At 40.0% G+C, this 17,815-nt stretch overlaps 2 protein-coding genes across 2 annotated transcripts; both read right to left on the bottom strand.

The window, feature by feature from the left end:
• Nucleotides 1–2: 2 nt before the first annotated feature.
• Nucleotides 3–5,692, bottom strand: LOC133728903 (uncharacterized protein At4g19900). Its single transcript, XM_062156351.1, has 5 exons — nucleotides 4,051–5,692; nucleotides 3,814–3,963; nucleotides 2,532–2,666; nucleotides 1,369–1,563; nucleotides 3–580 (listed from the first exon to the last, which is right to left on the bottom strand). The coding sequence occupies exons 1-5, from the start codon at nucleotides 5,406–5,408 to the stop codon at nucleotides 394–396; spliced, it is 2,025 nt and encodes a 674-aa protein (XP_062012335.1). The 5' UTR covers nucleotides 5,409–5,692; the 3' UTR covers nucleotides 3–393.
• A 4,592-nt stretch (nucleotides 5,693–10,284) lies between these two features.
• Nucleotides 10,285–15,697, bottom strand: LOC133728902 (uncharacterized). The gene is made up of 4 exons (XM_062156350.1): nucleotides 15,572–15,697; nucleotides 14,434–14,773; nucleotides 14,168–14,284; nucleotides 10,285–14,086 (listed from the first exon to the last, which is right to left on the bottom strand). Exons 2-4 carry the CDS (start codon nucleotides 14,764–14,766, stop codon nucleotides 10,805–10,807), a joined length of 3,732 nt encoding a protein of 1,243 aa, XP_062012334.1. The 5' UTR covers nucleotides 14,767–14,773; nucleotides 15,572–15,697; the 3' UTR covers nucleotides 10,285–10,804.
• Between the last annotated feature and the right edge of the window lie 2,118 nt (nucleotides 15,698–17,815).

Genomic DNA, 17,815 nt, shown 5'->3' with positions numbered 1-17,815 from the left:
AATTACAAAAGAATAAGACATCTTTCTATATTTGATATTGACTAGTAAGTTGCACAAATAGTCTCTTCAATACCGGTGTAACATTTGTGACACCGATATGATAAGCAAATATTGCAATCAAAATTTTTAGCCAGACTCTATTCTAGGAAGAAAGGCATCGGCTCAAAAACAAATACCTAAGCTACTAACTTCCAAAGTTACAACAGGTCGCCTGCATTTTCTTAAAACTGATTTTTGCATCAGCATGAGCATACAAAGAGGACACATGACCTTCTTTCGGAACAGACAAAAGGTCATGAGCTCAGGGATAAGCTCAGAGATAAGGGAATACTTGATAAGCTTGTATTTTTTCTGGACCCTTCAGTATTGACCCAACAGAGGAATTGTACAGATTCACAACACGTCAGAACATCGGATACAGCGGTGATCAATAAGCCTGGTAGCAAGGCTCTCTGGCTCTGGAATCAGAGAAGATGTAAAGCTATTCCAAAAATGGAATGTGAAGGACTCATTCAGAATTTTTCTGAACAGAACATCTTGTTGAGCTTTTTCGGTCTCAGTTGTAGGTGCAGTGAAATATCTGTTTGCATTTCAATCAGGTTTAGTGATAGGAAAGTGCATGAGAGAAAGTGAAACAAAATTGATGACTATATAGAAGGACAAAAAGTTCAATATATGATTTTCCCAGACTACATAACCAGTTAGATCACATATCCGTTGCCTAACTCGCATGTAATGATACAAAAAAGTCTAAATAAAACAAGTTTCTAGTCTCACTAGCCTGGGTAATTGCATACAGATAGACATGCTAGATGCATGTGCAAGCTCGCGAACTTGCATGCCATCAGTGAGTAAAAAGACAAATTCAACTTGCACCATGTTTTGGTCAAGGCGAATTGTAGCATAATCAATTAATCACAACATATGCTACCTACCTTCCTATATGAAATATGATTGAGCTTGAGCTCAGACCATTTGCAACCCTGATTATTCACCTGTCAGCTAAATGGGGGGATCAAGCTAGGGAAGTGCTGTTAAACTGAAAGACTGGGGTGGAAACCGGAAAACATGCATTCTGACAATAGTTTCAGAATAGTAATATTATACGTTTTACTTTTGTTGATCTTCTCTAAGAACCCTCATCAACTCAAACTACTATCATCCTTGCAAAATCTACTTATGTAGTGATGCATGTTTCAGAATAGTAGCATAGAATCTTACTGTTTTCTTCTTTAAAGACAAGATACAAACAAAAAGACATAAGAAGAAAAACAAAAGATGACACTCATGCCCTGGATAACATCTCAATAAAATACGCCCACCACATCAAGCCTAAAACATATAGAAAGCAAGAAATCAGAAGAGTACCTTGAGATATTCTGAGGAGCAATTGGGAAAAATGTGAAAGAAGGTAGCATGTTCAGCTCCATCTGTCTAACGGATTTATTACGAATAGTCAAAAACCTCCGTGCAACTCTTGTCAAAAGATCAGCTCCATTCCATCTTAAACGAGTATCATCATATGTCATATAAAACTCTTTCAAGCACTCCATAACAAAGAGGCTGCAATAGAGAGAATAAAAAAGTTCTTATATCCAAAAGGTTTCATATTGATTGTTTCTGCATCTTGCTACCCAATTTGTTGTAGAACACATATATACACATATATACAGGACCGATCAAGGGCGGACGTCCGCACTGTCGCTAAAGTGCGGACGTCGACGCAGCAGGCGGCGACGGTGGCGCGGGGCTTGCAGGAGGGAGGCCGGAGGCGTCCCGGACCGTTCTGGGCACCATTCGAGGTCGGAGGAGGTCGGGCTTGCCGGTTTCTGGGCAGCCACCTCACCTGCAACTGCAGGTTCTGTGCAGCACCCAAAACCCGTCGCCGGCGACTCCACCCGACCGCAGATCCCTCCGCACGACCCCTGGCCTCCCTCCGGTGAGCCGCGCCGCGCCGTCGCCCGTCGATCGAGGCCGGAGCAGCGACGTCCGCACTTTTTCTGGGTTGCGGACGTCCACTCTCGAACGGCTCCGCACATATATATATACATATATACACACATATATGTGTATATATATACATATATACACACACATATGTGTATATATATATATATATATATATATATATATATATATATATATATATATATATATATATGTAGTACCTAGAAGTAAATCTATTAAAACACAAAAACACACACACACACACACAAAGATATCTAGAACCTAGAAGTAATTCTTTTAAACCATACTGCTGATTCCCTAAACCTGTTACGTCTTCCACCCTAGTATTGATGGAAAACACTGTTGGGGCAGTGCAATGTCAGGGGAGAAATTACAGAGTAATAATGATTTCTGTTTATGAAATCCTAAAGCACTAGGAGAGATGAGGTTAAAGAGGCGGGAATAAGAATTCTGCAATCCATAGAAAAGCTGATTTACAAATCACAAAAGAGAAAAAAGGACCCTGTCATAAAAAGTCTAATTCAAATGATTTCCCGCTATTAGAGATGAATTCAGATTATTACCTTTTCCTTTTAAATGCCATTACAGCACCATTCAAAGAACCTCCTGCTAGTCTATCCTCTTTACCAACACAATTGCTGAGTGAAGATAGTGATTTCAGAACTATAATATCAGAATCAAGAAATATTCCGCCGTATCTGGAAAGGCAACACAAAACAACAATTTAAGTTAGATAGACATTTAGATAAATGAATAAATAAAAAGTGTGTTAAAATAACAAAAATTACAGTTGGTGCACTATCCTATTCAAGACATGCATCAGCATCTGGAATCCAATACAAATTACATACCAAGTGATTCTATCAGAAATTATGTTAGGGGCTATACTTAATTAAGTGGAAAAATAAGGTTAAGTATGGTAGATAGAATGAAACTTCTGAAACTAAGAATTCAACAGACGAGCAAAGATTCCAAGGAGATGTTCATCAGGGAATATCCACTCTTCTTCAAATTGAATTTTAATTTCTGACCTGTAGCTATTCAGCTGAATGGATTTCAGAATATCCACTCTTCTTCAAATTGAATTTTAATTTCTGACCTGTAGCTATTCAGCTGAATGGATTTCATAGGGTTATAATCAAGGATCAACAACCTATCCATAGTTATTTTCATCTACTCCAAAGTTGCATAAAGGCTGTAGTTTGTGTATCAACCAATTAATGGCTAGATAGTCTTCTTTAAGACTCAGAAAAGCAACCAGGTTGTATTCGAAAGAAAAGCAACAGAATGAGTACAAGAAAATTTAAGACTCAGAACAATTTGATAAGAGACAAAGTTATAATCTGATACAACTGTAATAACTTAAAATGCCAAGTTGTAATATCCTAATCCTATTTTTACAAAAGATTTGCCACAGAGATCCATGCTTAGTTGGTACATAGTAACCTTTAGCCCTAAGGTTAACATCCCTATCTGAACTTTTGAAACCTTCTTCCAAAAGTTGAATGTGATATGCAGTTAAAATTAAGTATTACAGATCCTACTGCAGCCTTTATCACATGGAACCTATTTTACCCTTATGATAAGAACTACAAATGTAGAGCCTTGGCATTTCATATTTGACATGTTTGCATGGATCATGTCAAAATTTAACACCCATAAAGTAAATCAAGAAAATAATGACTATTTGTACATGATCTTTAGAAGTATTATAAGTTCAACATCTACAGCTAGGTATTTTTGTGCATGTTTACCAATAAAAGTTCAGTATAGTTCGAAGTCAAGTCAAATAACTCACTACCCCTACCCCTTATAAAGATCTCTATGCAACTGATCAAAGCTTACTTGTAAAGAGCAGCAAGGCGGATAAGCTCACTGTAATGAGTAGCATAATGCTTTGTCTTTCTCCATTCGAACCAGGCAGAAGCAAATATATGAGTAGGTGTACCCTTTAGTAACTCGTCAAGATTTGGCATAGCAACAGCAACTTTGTAACTATTGAAAAAGATCGCCTCAGTACACAATGTGGATTAGCACACTATCGAACAAATGAAGGAAAATAAGCAAAGTTTCAGAAAGTACCCGTCTTTTACAAAGCTATTTTTAAAGAAATCAAGCTCAATTGTCTCAGAAAACAGCACAACACAGGCATGTCGATGATGGGAGAGTAAACTCTCAAGCCCCCGCTGGTGCCGAACACTAAACATCCAAGCTGGAGAATTCCACACCATAAACACCCTCAAATCACACCCCTTGCTAAAAAACGCATCCATAAAATCCGTAAACGACAAATAGGGATCCAAATCGGGATAGAAACCCCATCTCTTGCCATCCGCATAAATAAGACCCGAAAACTCATTCTTAATTCCACTAACGTTAACCGATTCACTAATCTGTTCAACAGTTCTCCCACCTGCTGCCTCACTTGCATTACCAACATTCGACGAATTCCTATCACTACTAGCATTCCCATTCCCACCGGGAATCAAAACTTTACCTCCATTCTCATCCAAAGTCTTCCTCTCAGCTCTCTCAACCTCACTCAACTCCACTCCCACACCTCTCCCACTCACATTCACACCACCATCTCCGCCGCCACTCTCCTTCTTCCCACTCTCACCACCACCACCACTCTCCTTCCTCCTCCGAAACGGCACCTTCTTAAAGTGACTCAGCCACCACTTCTGCACGGCCTTGTCTCCCTTAGTTAACCCGGAAACCCCGACGGCATCGGGGTCTTGCAGCATTGGGTTATGCAGAGGGTTCAACAGCTCCAAATTGGACTTGAACATCTTATCCCTCCTCAGAAAATCACTCTTCTTATCAAACCACTCCCCCCACCCCTCCCTCAGCGGCGAAACCCTCTTCCCCACCTTCACCATCAGCGCGTCCTCCACACCCGCCACCTCAGTCATCCTCCTCCTCACCTCCATATCCACCGGCACGTCGTCCGACCCAAACGCCACGATGCTTTTATCCACCGCGCCCAACCCTACACTAAACCCACTGTAATCTTCGTCCCAATCTTCAATCTTTCGCTTATTCAAGCCTCTTCTGATAACCCCGCCGACATGATCGAAGAAAAACCCAGAGGATCCCTGAGATTTTTCCGACTGGGGATCGTCTTCGTCGTCCAATTCGTCGTCTCTGGGGGCGTCGTCGACGACGACCTCGTCGAGCTCGTCGATCTTGTCGTCGGCGGGGATGGTGGTGACGGCGGCGGTGGCGTCGTCGGAGATGAGGGGGTTGGAGAGGGAAACGTCGTCGTTTTGGGAGATGGGGGAAGGGTGGCGGTAGTTGAAGTGGTGGGACTGGGAGTGAGAGAGGCGGGTGTAGAGGAGAGAGACGGAGATGAGGAGGAGGAGGGCGGAGATCACGGCGCAGATGTACACGCCGTAACGGGGGCGGTGGGGCCGCCGCGACCGGATGCTTCTCAGCATTTTGGGTTGCGGGAATCGGATTTCATCGGAAGTGAGCAGAGAGAGAAGAGAGTGAGAGATTCAGGGGAGTGAGGAAGAAAGCAGAGATTCTGGATTTATTGGAATGGGAAGTGAATAACTGCACAGATGAAATTACAGTCGATTCCGGACGGAGCTGAGATTCTGATTTTCAGGTGGGAGTGACCGGAATCCAGTCAAGATTTCGATTTTGTGTAATGAACTAATGACTAGTCTCCCTCGCTTTTTTGGCAAGCATTTGTCTCCCTCGCAAATCCTAACTTTTTTTTCAGTCAAAACAATTTCCTTTTTTTGTTTCCTCTTTTTTGGTTTTTTTTATTTTATTTTTAGAATAGCTATAAACAACGTCGGTTCAATTTTTTGTGACGATATTTTTAAGTTCAGGTCTTTAAAATTCTCAAAATTGTTTTGAGTAAATCACACACACACATATATATTAATATATATTTATATGACTTTAGTTATCATTTTCCCCTTATTATATCTACTTTATAAATAAATTTTTTAATTCAATTTTAGAGGCACTAGTATGTATGACAGCAGTTATCATTTTTCCCTTATTATTGGAATGGGAAGTGAATAACTGCTCATATGAAATTACAATCGATTCCCGACGGAGCTGAGATTCTGATTTTCAAGTGGGTCGGTGTCACGCTCCGAATTTTGAATAATAAAATTCAAATCCGAAACCTGAATAATTACACTTACAAAATCCAAATCTCGAAACTTCGAGTTCATTATTACAATTCACTCTCACAATATATTGTAAAGCTCAAATGAGCATAACACACCTCACAACTTACAATTGCTGTAAAACTCTAACAATTGCTCTAACCGCACGATCACCGTCCTGGTTCTCCTGTCCTGTAGGATTACCCGCTACACAATTTGAATAGTGTACCGGGAGTTGCAACAACACAAAACCCGGTAAGCTTTTTACAGCCAGTATGAGTAAACAAGAAAGAATTGTTGATTTATTTCTTTACAATTATTATAACTCAACACAATCACCATAAAAGGAAGGATACTCTTGAGGCTCTCTTTTAAGAACTCATTCTTAAAAGACTCAAGTATCCTCAACACTTCTCACATAAGACCCCTCACAGTCTCAAGTAACCTCAACATCACTCATACATGACCACTCACAGTCTCAAGTAACCTCAACATTTCCCTCACAACACCACTCAACAATTGGCAGACAGACTAGAGCTCTAACTGATCGTTTCCACCTACCCGGCGCGAGAGCGTGGTTCACGATTTAATACTATCAGTTCCACCTACCCGGCGCGAGAGCGTGGGTCGCTGATAGTATGCCATGGTCACCCCGTGACCTATTGATCTCCACAGATCACAACAATTTATTGTTCCTCAACAATAAAACTCAACATCTCTCTCAATATATTGTTTCTCAACAATAAACTCAATACCCCTCACAATATATTGTTTCTCAACAATAAACTCAATACCTCTCACAATATATTGTTTCTTAACAATAAACTCAACATAACTCCAACAATACATAATATTTCACAACTCCAACAATACATATTATTTCACGTAAATAATATATATACATAGACATTCGCACAGGAATGCCTATTAATACCAACTATAGTTCACACGCATTAAAAATATAAATTCATTTTATACTTAAATTCATTTTCTTACCTGTGAGCCGCAGCCCTATGAACCGTAGTTGATCAAGTTCATATTATTTCAAAACAAATCTTTATTTCATAAACAATTTCCACACAATTACGACAAAAAAAATCAATTAATTATATTCGGTTCGTAATATGAACCATGTGAGGTTTACTCACCTCTAATCCAGCTGCGTCTTCTTAACAGCTCAAAATACGATCCACAATCGTCCACCAACTTAAACCGTCAATCACCTAGTCAGATACGATCTTAACTTAGCAATCATTCATAAACCACACATATACAACAATCCAACGGTCGGATTCTAAATTAATGATGATCCAACGGTCGGATCGAAATTACGCGATGATCTAACGGTCAGATCCTCACGGATTGCCCTTAGGATCATCCTCCAAAATTATCACGAAGATCCAACGGTCGGATCTTCCTGAATCGTCCTTACAAACATCTCCACAAATTTATACTATAATCCGACGGTCAGATTCTCACGAATCGCCCTCCAAATCACTATTTCACATTTATACGAAGATCCAACGGTCGGATCTTCGCCCGTGACCACACAAAGTCATCGGGACAGTCATACGATCAACATATCTAAATTTGAAGTAAAACCGATGGTCAGATCTTCGCAGATCGTAAACTTAAGATAAAACGTAAAAACGTTAAATAGTAACGTAAAAACGTAAATCCACTATTTATCAACTTTTTCTAACATGACCTTGTAATATATCAAAACGCTCGTATGGATGCGTAGAACATAGCCTAGATAATAAAAATTCAAAATATGGTCGAATGCGCCGCCACAAGGGGCGGTCAGTGGGCGGTCAACGCGGAGGTCAACGCAGGTCAACCACCTCCGATGCAAAAGTCGTCAACTACAAACTTGTTCCAAATGACGAGATGATCCACTTTCATAACTAGCATGAAGTCTTAAAACGAAAGGAAGTAGTCGGAAATTACCTAGAACAGTCGAGGTGACTGGAAAATTTCCAGAATCCGGCAAGAAACTGCAGAAAACGGCGAGCTCCAATTCGACGTAAAAACGTCAATTTAAGGCTTCGATTCCTTCTGAATAGTTGTTAAGAAACTCAAGAAGAACACACTGGTTCAATAATCACAGAAAAATATGGTCTGTAGCTCGAGATATACCGATCGAAAGCTTCGGTGGTCGGAAAAATTCCAGAATTTTGCAGAATCCGGCAAGGCTCGATTTCGACGTCAAAACTTCAATTTAAGGCTTCGATTCCTTCTGAAGAGTTGTTAAGAAACTCAAGAAGAACTCACTGGTTCAAGAATTACTCAAAACGACGTCCTGTAGCTCAAGATATTTGGATCGATAGTTCCGGTCTCGTTCTTGGCGGGGTTGACTTGTAGTTGCTGCTACGGGATGCGCCGCCATGCAAGGCTGATTCTGGGGGCTTCAGGAGGTTGAGGGAAGCACGAGGATGCAGTTTGGCAAGGATCGGTGGCCGGAAGCACGAGTTATCGAGCTTGGAACTAAAACGGGCTTAAAACTAACCGGACTTCCGCCGCCGTTTCCGACCGTTCTGCGGCGCAAGGCTGCCTCCTGCAGCTGCGCAAGATCAAGTTGAAGCTGTGGAACGTGGTCTGGGGTCGATCGAAGGCCTGTGGAGCGAGAACAAGCTTGGAGAAAATCTTCAGACTTTTTCTGGTGTTGTTTCGGCAGAAAGAGAGAACGAGAGAAAAAATGGATTTTTTTTTGTTCTTCTTCCTCCAAAGCTGGTATACCACCAATCCTATACAATTGTATAATAAAAAGCAAACTAGTGTCGCACTACTTTACTTAATGCTTGAAACACATAGCACGCCTCCATTTTTTTTTTTAACAAAGTGATTGCCACTACTTTGTGTTAAAACCAGAAATATAGGATTTGATTATTAATGTAGGGGAAATTTGATTAATCCTTGCTACAACAATAACAATTGAGATTTGACGTAAAATTATTCTCCACCAAATCGAAATGAATACTTCATTGAATAAAACTGCCGCCAAGTATTGCTCGATTGAAAATCGAGGTTATTACAGTCGGATCGGAATGCAGTCAAGATTTCGATTTTGTGTAATGAACTAATGACTAGTCTCCCTCGCTTTTTTGGCAGGCATTTGTCTCCCTCGCAAAAAGGAGAACCTTTTTTTACAGTCAAATACAGTATTTCATTTTTTATCCCTTGAAATGTAACTAGTTATTAACAAGTAACAATCTCGATTCAATGTTTTGTGAAGAGATTTCAAGTTTGAATTTTTAAAAATTCTCAAAATATTTACTTTTTTATTTTTTAGAACAACTCAAAATATTTACTTAAAACATGTATATATGACATTTGTTATCATTTTTTCCCTTGTTATATCTAAGTTATAAATAAATTTTTTAAATTCAGTTAACGTATCATAGGAGCACGAATATGATGCATCTTTTTATCTCCCCCATGAATCATATGTCTAACAAGTAACAAGTACTAACAACAATCCACAATGTATTCGAGTTGTATCTGTATCGAACACAGCTTGGATATCAAAAAATTTCTACAATATCTGTGCATCTTGAGACGCTATTTAACTAAAAATTTGAATTTTTAATGTTCATATGAGCCTTGTGGTAAAATAAAATTCTTAACTTTGTGAGCAAATGAATAAATCACCTTATAATGTTTACTCGACTTGGCGTATATCAAACTATGATCGACAAAGGCCACAAAATTTTCATCACTCAACGTCTCAACCAACTGATTCATAATCAAATTTTTTTTTTTTTTTTGAGAATATGATTTATAATCAAATTTTATTGTCACAAGTGTGATTTTTCCTCCTTCATTAATAATAAAATCTCATGCCCATGTGATGCATACGATATAGGTGAAAGGAGAATGAACATTAAAGTTTCATAATATTCATATTATCTTATTTTGTCATAATAATATTTTTACATGATTGTATTATTATTATTTTTTTAAATAAAGCGAGAGAGGGACTAACTCTTACATGATTGTATTATGAAAATGAAAGGAATTATAAATACTTTATATATATATATATATATATACACACACACACACAGTTACACACACACAGATATTTATAGAATCCATAATGTAGTATAAAAGGGCGATTGTAATTACAGCCATGAATTTGCCCCAGAAAGTTACAGAACTAAAAGAAACATTAAAAAAAAAAAAATTGAACCAGTTGCAAACGTCATGTATATTCAAACAAAGAAATGAACTTTCATCTACAGACGACCACTAGGTAAAAAGACCTTGACCATAGATGACATACAAGTCAGCGGACTCAAAACCAACCCCTAGTCTCCAAACCCAGTACACCCAACACAAAGAATTTCATCCTTCACCGGATGGCAAAATCAGATATTGGTGTTAATTGCTTTTGCTGAAGCTGATGACCAGTGCCTCTATCAGTAGCAAAAGACTCCATATCTATCCGCAGAAGCTCCAAAAAAAAGCTTCTGAAGCTCAAAGCTTGACAAGAAAATGGTGATCATTACGCAAAAGACAGCATATTCATGCTTCATGCTTCTCCAAATCCACGCAGAAGCGCAGAAGAATTTCAGGTCAGAGCCAAAACTTTCAAGAAAAAAGTTCTGATCATACCAAGAGGACAGCAGCATTCATGCTTCCACCAGCTATCTTCAGAACTTGATCAGCTGCAATGACTCGGTTCACAAAAAGTCAGGTACTTGTCATTGTTGTTGTGCCCTCTTAACAAGCTGCAATCTAGCTGTTAAAATACTCCATTGCCTCTTGTTTTCTCTTACAGTGTCATCAATTGCCTCATTATCGCCGAACTCCATGCTCTCTTGCACATTATGTTTGGATCCATGCTCTTGATGTGATCTGTGATTGTTGGAGTTGCAAGACGTCTGCAACTGCTCAGAATTGACTCCTTGTTGGTTATTTACCATACTTGCATCTGCACGATTGGAAGCGTTTGTGTTTGGACAACGTTCAACTATTGGAAGCACCTGCAGTTCACTGCCTCTGTCAGCTTCGATTTCAGAAAATCCATTACTTGTTCCAGAATTCGTCTTAGGTTGCGTAGCTGACTCTAGCACAGTTATCTGATCGGTCTCGGGAAAGTCTTCAGACAACCTGGTAAGTATAGAGTCTTCCAGTGCACTAAGAATACCAACCTGCACGCTCTCCATTCCATTTTCATCTCCACTTTTGACAGAATCCACAAAGCTTTCTAGTTTAATGTCTATTTCTCTTTCTCTTGAAGTGTAATCACTAGCAACATTATCACCAAACTCCACAGCCTCCAGCACGTCATTCCCGAACCCTTCCTGTTTAAGTGAATCATGCTGGTTGGAGTTGCAAGATGCCTGACCCTGCTCAGTACTGGATCCGTGTTGATAATTTATCATACCCGCATCCACGCGATTAGAGATGTTTTCAGATACTCTTGGTGAGTCAGAGTTCTGCTTCCTGGAGCCACCATTGCCAGCTATGTTTGGAGAAAATTCAACCCTTGTAAGCATCTCCAGTTCACTGCCTCTGTCACTTTCAAATTCAGAAAATCCATTTGTCTTGAGTTGAGAAGCTGACTCTAGCACGGTGGACTGACTGGGCTGATGACCATCTCGAGACAACACCATAGGGTCCTTGTGATCCAAGTCTTCCTGTGCATTAAGAATATCATCTTTGGAAGGGACGATGGCAATTTGGCTGCCAACATCATGCACAGGATCCTTTCCACTTTCATCTCCAATTTTGAGAGACTCCCCAGAGCTTTCTAGTTTAGTTTCCATCTTGAATGTTGGACATCTTTGAGCATCAATGTTACCGTGGCTTCCAACCAATACCTCATAATTTTCACCAGCATATTCACCACTAGAACATTCATGTGGCGACACTTGGAATAGCTCATTCTCTCTGAAGTCTGGCCCAACTAACTTCTTCTTACAATTAGCATCTTCACAAAAAGAAGATTCATCGACTGATGCTTGTAAGTTCAGACAAGAATTTCCAGGATAGGCATGCAAACACCCCTTTCCACTATCATCTCCAATTTTGGGAGAACCCCCAGAACTTTCTACTATAATTTCTCGTTCATATTTAGAAACACATTCAGTATCGATCTTCTCATTGTCGTGTGAAGATTCTGCATCTTGTAATAACGACTTACCTTGGCTTCCAACAAAAGACCCGCAACTTCCACCAGCAGCTTCACCAACAGAACATTGTGGCGAGGATATTAAAGATGACTCATTTTCTCCGAAATTTGGCCTAGCCAGCTTCCTTCTCTTGCCACCAGCATCTTCACCAATAGAACATTGCGCAGATGATTCCTGAGATGACTTGTTCTCTCTGAAATTTGGCTTAGCCAGCTTCCTTTTCTTGCCACCAGCATCTTCACAACTACGACATTCTTGGGCTGATCCTGGTGAATTCATAAAATGACTTCTATTATAGCTTTTGTTATCACGTGGCTCATTCTCACTGAAGTTAGGCCTGATTAACTTCCTTCTCTTGCACTGCCCACCTAACAATCCCTCGCTTCCAGCACTTTCCCCATTAGTATTGCTATCGACTTTTCGCAAATCACTCCGCCGCTTGAAGTCCACAAACAGTGTCTTTTTACTGCTTTGATCATCTTTATCTCCAGTTGGTGAAGCAGAAGCTGTGTTTGCCTTCTCTGGAATCATTTCCAACTCAGACTTCACAGCAGTCTGCTTCAAATTCCTAGACTTCTCTGCATTACCTTGTCGTCTCTTATGCAGTTTAGATTTTTCACTTTCCATCCAGGGGTAGTGACTCTCGCTCAACATTTCCATGACTTCATCCACTGATGACGTGTCTTTAACATCTTCCTCGTGGCCAAGATGTCCAAGGTTTTCCAGACACCATCCAGGGTTATTGAATCTCAGGCGAGAGAACACACTACTTCTGTTTTCCAGAAGATCTGAACACAGCATTCTATCAGAACATTTACAGTCGTGGTAGTCCACACTCTCAAGGTCAGCAGAATGAGTGCGGCATGGTGACTGGCACTGTATCTCCTCTAATGAAGTTACATTTGCAGTAAATGGTCCTATTTCATGCACTGGTTTATTTTGTATTGCTACAGGATGCCTCCGTTCAACCAGAAAGGAAGGATAATTACTGGGGCTAAGGGGATAAGAGGAAGGCCCGTCCCTCCCATTACTTCCAAATTCTGATAAAGATTCAGGAGCTAAAGAGGACTTTGAATAGTAAATAGCCATTTCTGCTGAAGATGTTGCCCCTGGAAAAGGAGTAATATTGATGGCTGAAAGTGATCTGCGAACATCAACCTTAGAAATGTCTTCTAGGCTTTGATTTAGTCCATTTGTCTCTGTGTACGAGGGATTTACTTCATTCCTCACCGCAGGAATGCCATTCTGGCCATCACAGTCTTGAACAGAATCATAATTTCCAACTAATCGAGAATGTGCAAGGTTCAAACTAGGATCATCAGGATCATAGGGAAGAATGCTCGTAATAATTGCATCTCCACGAGATGCTGCATAAGAGTGGCCAGTGATTGGCAGCTCCATCTGATGGCTAGAAGTTTTTTTATCTTGAACCAAAGAATATGTTTCTTGAAGAGGCATTCCAGAATAAAAAGGACCATCCAAGTGACTGACACTTCCTTCCCTTCCACACATTGCCAGGCTGCCATCACATCTTCCATTTTGGCCTGACCTAGTATGCTCAGTTGATGACAATGCCCTGTGTTCAAAATCCACATTAACTCCATTCCCAAACTTAGCATCATCTCTTTCAACTTTGCCTGGCAGGTGTTCAAGATACCTGCTCTGGATGATCGACCGAAGCGTATTGTCCACTTTATGTAGATTACCCACTTTATCACTTGATAATCTGCCATCATCAAGTTCTCGATAAATGTCCACCGGTTGTGCAGCAGTATTTCTAGCTAGTGCTCTCTGAGGATGTGGACTTTTCAATTTTCGCAAATTAAACAACATTAGAAGCCTCCAAACCTACATATATGCATGACACAAGCCTATAAAATGACAATTCTTAATCCTGTATAGGTCAGACACAAAAGGAAAGTAGAAGACCTGAGCTTTGGAAAGACCAAAATTGAATTTCCATTTTGAAAAATAGTTTTCTTTGATAGCGTCACCAAACTCAGATTCTGGAAGTGGATGACAATGCCAAATTGGGTTGACTCTCACCTAGATAAAGAAAATGTGAAGAAAAATTAAAAGATGTAGTAAACTAAAACATTAAAGATGTAATGAATTCTTTCACTGAAAGTTAGAGAATGCATAGAATTCTTTCAGCTAAGAAATTGGGCCTAAATATAACCATAAATTACTTGTACCTGAGCAGGAAACTTCTTTCCTGATCTACTCCATGCATTAGAAACAATATTCATTCTACCATCAGAGGATGCCTGGAATACACCATGGAGTTCTCTCTTCTCAAATTCAAAGAGAAATAAAATCATTCCACTTTTGATCTGCTTTACAAATGGGCCTTGTCCAGATGGAAGGCCAAACAGTCTTCGTCTAAAACATTCATCTTTTGTAAAACTGCTTGACATGAAAATTGCACCATACTCGGGAGACATTCCTTGAACAGTCCTGTGCTCCTCATCTGACTCCATTGGTGTACTTAGCAAAAGGCTGTCAAATTCACTAATCATGACAACCATAACTAGGCTACACAATGTAAATCCTCAAAATTCTCAGGTCACTAAAAAATCCAAAACAGCGTGAATAGAAATTGAAACATGGTTGATAAAATAAATTTGCCCTGAAACTATATACTCATCAAAATTACAGCACAAAAGGTCCGCAAAATATTCCAAAAGTCATTTATAATACCAAAGCTAATAAAGCTATTTTAAAAAAATGCATCACAGATTCACATTACATGTTACTCTATAGACAAGAGAATAGATTCTAAAGAATTTCAATACTAGAAACCAAAGCAAACACACACATCCACAAGTAGGCACATATTTTATACCCCAAAACTTCTTCAATCGGTTTCTAATTTCTACACTATTTCCAATCCAACCAAAATTGCACAAACACCTTCCTCTCTTTCCCCTCCTCTATCACTAAACCTAGTCCAGTAAATGTACAGTTTTGCCAACATAATCAACTGCGAAATTTCAGTAAATGAACAACATCATACTTCTCCAATACAATAGAGTCTAGCAGTTGAAATTCTCACCGGATTTTCACAAATCAACAATAAAATAGCATATATACACATAACACAGAACACAGAACACGAACACATAAGCATGCAACTTTTCAATAAACTTTCAATCACAGCAAAGAAAACCTAAATCAAATACGAATCCAGAAAACAAAGTGATGCGAGGGAGATCGAAAATGCTAAACAATCTGAAAATAACGAACTGAATAGGAAAGAAAAATGATATTATTCGCAACAAACAAAGTAACGCAGTCCTAAAACAGAGAGAGAGAGAGAGAGAGAGGCATTACCAGAAGAATGAGGAAGAGAACGAAGGAGGCGAAGAGACGTGTCTTCGCGAGAGAGAGAGAGATGAGCGAAGAAGAAGATGAATCGCAATTGGCCTTTTCGGAGGTGGAGCCACGGAGGATCCTATATATAGGGACTCCCTTCGGGACGTGGCACCTCGGTGGGTTTTTCTTGCAGCAAGTCAGCAACCGTAAGCCACTACAGCACACATGATCACTCTTCGGCTGAGCGCGTGTGGTTCACCGCTGGGATGTGTAATTTGGGCTTTGTGTTGCTACGTGATTTTGTTTCTTCGAAATGCGTGGTCCGTTGGGGAGTGGGATTGGAAACAGAGAGCGCCGGCACGACATCGTGATATTAGCACGGAATCACTATGTTTTTTATTTTTTTAATACTGAGTGGTCAGAAAACGGTTTTTTTTTTTTTTTTTTTTCTTGGTGATGAAAAATTTTGATTGGATATTGACTCACCAATAAATACGAACTCGAGCGAGAGCTGACCAAGAATAATAGAGAAGCTTTCTTTGATCGTGAACTTGGGCCTCGTTTGGTTCACGGAAGGGAAATCAATTCCCTTGTCTTTCCTGTGGGGAAGGGAAACTGAAGTTCCTGTCAGATTTCATTGCCTGTGTTTGGTAAAGCAGGGAAAGCATTTAGGAAATACTATTTGATTTCCCTTCCGATGTTTGGTTGGTACAGGAAAGGAAAGTAAAAATATATCAATGTTTCAATAATACTGTTTGGCTCCAATTTTGCTGCAGCTGGTCAACAGTCTCTTTTCTGCGCGGGCGTGCCAGCACCATTCGGGTGCGGTCGTCGGGGATGTCCCTTGACCTGACTTCTTTTCAAGCGATTGTAGACGAGGAGAGCACCAACCTCGTCATGGGGATTCTTTCTGCCTCGTGGCGAGGACTTTGCTGAAGTTTCTTCTTGTTAACACAATCGATACTCAATATTGCAGATTGAGCAGAGCGAAATCACCGGGAAATGTTGAGATCTTGCTAAAGCGTGACTTTAGCTTAGCTGGGTTGCTAGGGCGTTACCCTTGCTTGGCTGGTTCTGTAACCGTTGTGGTCGCGGCACTACCGTCGGCTCCCGAGGAGACTAGGACCGAAGTACGTTGACAGAGGGTTTGGTGGCACTGAAAGTCGGCTTCTGAGAAGACTAGGACTAGGAGTGTGATCACCGCTAAGAGAAAGAGAAGGAGAGTGTTTGGACCCAAAATGAACATTTTGGCCTGACAAGGCATGTGTTGGAGAAATTGAGCCAATGTCAGTGGCTCAAGCTATATATTGTCGACAAGCTCGAAATATATATTTTGAGGCTAAATAAAGCCTACTATGGAAGCATGGAAGCATGGAAACATGAAAAGTCAACTTTAGCACATTTTCCTACTTCGGCTAGGAGAAACCGAGCTAAACAAGGAAGGAGGGGTGGCAGACTAACCAAATGAAATCGAAATGTACTGAAACTTTCCAGATCCATTCTAGACAGCCCAAGGATCATTTCTTATGAAGAGTGCAAGAGGTTTTTTGAGTGGAAGGCCTTCAAACAATCAGCCCAATTTTCTACAGAAGCAAAACTGGAAAACTGGACCTGTAAGAGGTCCAGCAGCATTTTCGGCCCAACCACATGAAATAAAAATCTGAAAATTTGTCAGGATGATCTACACTCATAGTGGAACATTTCATATGAAGAAGACGAAGGCATATAATGAAGTCTTGTTGGAGAAATAATTGAAGGAATAAAGGGGCAGAAACTGACCTAAAACCAGCTCAATATTCACATGTTCATGTTTCCTACCCACATGAAGAAAGCTAGATGCTTTTCTCTTTTTCCTTGGATATATTTTTCTTCTACAATCTCTTTAATAGATCATCACCACTTCCATGTTGCTGCACCTTCATGCTTTGCTTTCATTTCATCTTTTCTCTATCTTTTCCATATTTTACAAGTGAACTTAGATCTACTTTCATTATTTTTCTTCCACTCATCATTTCACTCTTCTTTTTCTTCCCTATATAAACACCTTCTCCTCTCATTCTAACACACCCATTCACATACAACAACAACATCTCTAAGATGATCTAAGTTCTCTCTAGAAGACCTCTCTAAGAGCAACTCCTCCCCTTCTCTTTCTCTTACCGGTGATCACACTCCTAGTCCTAGTCTTCCCAGAAGCCGACTTTCAGTGCCACTAAACCCTCTGTCAACGTACTTCGGTCCTAGTCTCCTCGAGAGCCGATT

This window comes from Rosa rugosa, chromosome 2, assembly GCF_958449725.1.
Source record: "Rosa rugosa chromosome 2, drRosRugo1.1, whole genome shotgun sequence".
Lineage (NCBI taxonomy): Eukaryota > Viridiplantae > Streptophyta > Magnoliopsida > Rosales > Rosaceae > Rosa > Rosa rugosa.
The sequence above is the reverse complement of the archived record's forward strand: the minus strand, read 5'-3'. Positions and strand labels throughout refer to the sequence as shown.